Source organism: Colletotrichum tamarilloi, assembly GCF_030869305.1.
Source record: "Colletotrichum tamarilloi strain Tom-12 chromosome Unknown Scaffold_469.1, whole genome shotgun sequence".
Classification (NCBI taxonomy): domain Eukaryota; kingdom Fungi; phylum Ascomycota; class Sordariomycetes; order Glomerellales; family Glomerellaceae; genus Colletotrichum; species Colletotrichum tamarilloi.
Window position 1 is genome coordinate 1 of NW_026849851.1, and position 1,691 is coordinate 1,691.

At 51.7% G+C, this 1,691-nt stretch overlaps 2 protein-coding genes across 2 annotated transcripts; one reads left to right on the plus strand and one right to left on the minus strand.

Annotated features, from left to right (window-relative positions):
- Window positions 1-209: 209 nt before the first annotated feature.
- On the plus strand, window positions 210-757 carry CTAM01_17287 (uncharacterized protein; the record flags this gene model as incomplete). The annotated part of the gene is made up of 2 exons (XM_060533273.1): window positions 210-369; window positions 432-757. 2 exons carry the CDS (start codon window positions 210-212, stop codon window positions 755-757), a joined length of 486 nt encoding a protein of 161 aa, XP_060372148.1.
- Window positions 758-1,306: 549 nt separating this feature from the next.
- Window positions 1,307-1,651, minus strand: CTAM01_17288 (uncharacterized protein; the record flags this gene model as incomplete). Its single annotated transcript, XM_060533274.1, has 1 exon — window positions 1,307-1,651. The coding sequence occupies one exon, from the start codon at window positions 1,649-1,651 to the stop codon at window positions 1,307-1,309; it is 345 nt and encodes a 114-aa protein (XP_060372149.1).
- Window positions 1,652-1,691: the final 40 nt, after the last annotated feature.

Genomic DNA, 1,691 nt, shown 5'->3' on the forward strand with positions numbered 1-1,691 from the left:
CATCACACCCCTGATGGAAGGAGAAGTTACATTGCTTAGTAGGGAGCTCATCGTCCCGGGTAGCATCCAATACGATTGGGGATCAAGTGTTCTCCAGCCGCGCAGAGGTATAAATTACAGAGCCCGCTATCTTTGTTGAGCCATACGTGCACACCATCTTCATCATTTCCAGGAGCACGCTCACGGTCTGACTGACTTTTTCACACGACATGGATTCCGCGCTCGATACAGGCATTTCGCCTTTGGACCACTTGACAACACAGCTCTTCGAGTGGTCTTTCCGCGATGAAAGTGAGCTCGAGAAAAGACAGAGGGCCGTTGAAGTCTTGAGACAGAAACGTAGTAGGAAAAGGGCTCGTGTCAATACTTGTAGGTTCTTCTACGGTACAGTAACGTACGTATCGTCAATGGCATCTGCTGACACGAAAAAGACAATACACACCCCGCTACGCCTGACAACTCATCCGAGGATGACTGGACGGCACCGAACACACCAGACACAAGAAGAGAGCCCAGTGACCTTGGGCAGAAAGCCGGCGATGAATGTAGCACAACCGTGCCCGTTGCTGCTGTAGCTGCGCTGATGCAGGAGATTGCCAAGAACAAATGGATTGCTGTCATTTTGGTGGAATTCGACGGCAGCGAGAAGGCGGTGTTGAGGGTGGGTGTTCCGTCTCAAGACAGGTATGTCTGGAGAGAAATCTTAGGGCTTCTTGAAAGCGCTGGCCAGGATACTAAGAGGGGATTTGAACTGTAAAGGAGATATGTCGGTCCGTATGAGGGTCGAGCTGCTAGGAAGATGTATCGTGACAGCAAAGCCAGTTAAGGTGGCTTTTCTGTCATATATCAAACTATTCATCCAATTGCATTATTCAATGCAACCTTATAAACAAACATACAAGACAGTGTGATTGTGCTTTTGCCAGGTCTGCACAGTTGTGGTATCGCAATGTTGCAGGTAGACACCGCTACCGCAGACACGAGCTTGCCAGTGGTTCAGACTGGAGGCCTGCATCAGAGCCTTCGCTGGTGAAGAGAGCAGACATTTTTGACTGCGAAAACTTATCACATGCAGATACGGCCACGTACTGTAACACCGGCGAGCGTGTGTCTGCCTACATAGCTATATAAATTCAGACCATCTGCAGATGGCTAATGCCTACAACGTAGCCTTCTCATCATCAATCTCCAAGAGATTCGCTTCCCTAGAGAAAACGCTGTACGCACACAGCCCTAGCTCACTCAAATATACATCTGCGTCAAAATGACAGTGCGGCGAGGTTCGACGGTCCATGCAGCCTGGTCCTCATGTCTTGAGGTAGTCGAAGTCATCTGCACCGCCACAAGTGGCGCTCACATGTTCTACGGTGTGGTCGTGGGGATCCGTGACTCCCTCGAGTGGGATTGGCTGGCCGATTATCAACTTCTGTGGGTCTCTGAAGACGGAGAGCACGTCAAGGTATGGCAAGAATGCGTCGAGCGGCCCCGACCATGCAACGCGACTTGGGCGCCCCGTCTTCAGTGTATCGTGGGCTGCTACGAGACCGATGATGGCGTCAATCTGTACGCCGTCAAGTGGGATGGCTACGCCTGTCCGACGTGGGAAGCAGAAGAGGACCTCTTCAGTTACGGCCAATTGATGGCCGAGCATGACGAGACTTGCCAGTGCGCGCCAGGCCTTGGGAGTGGCC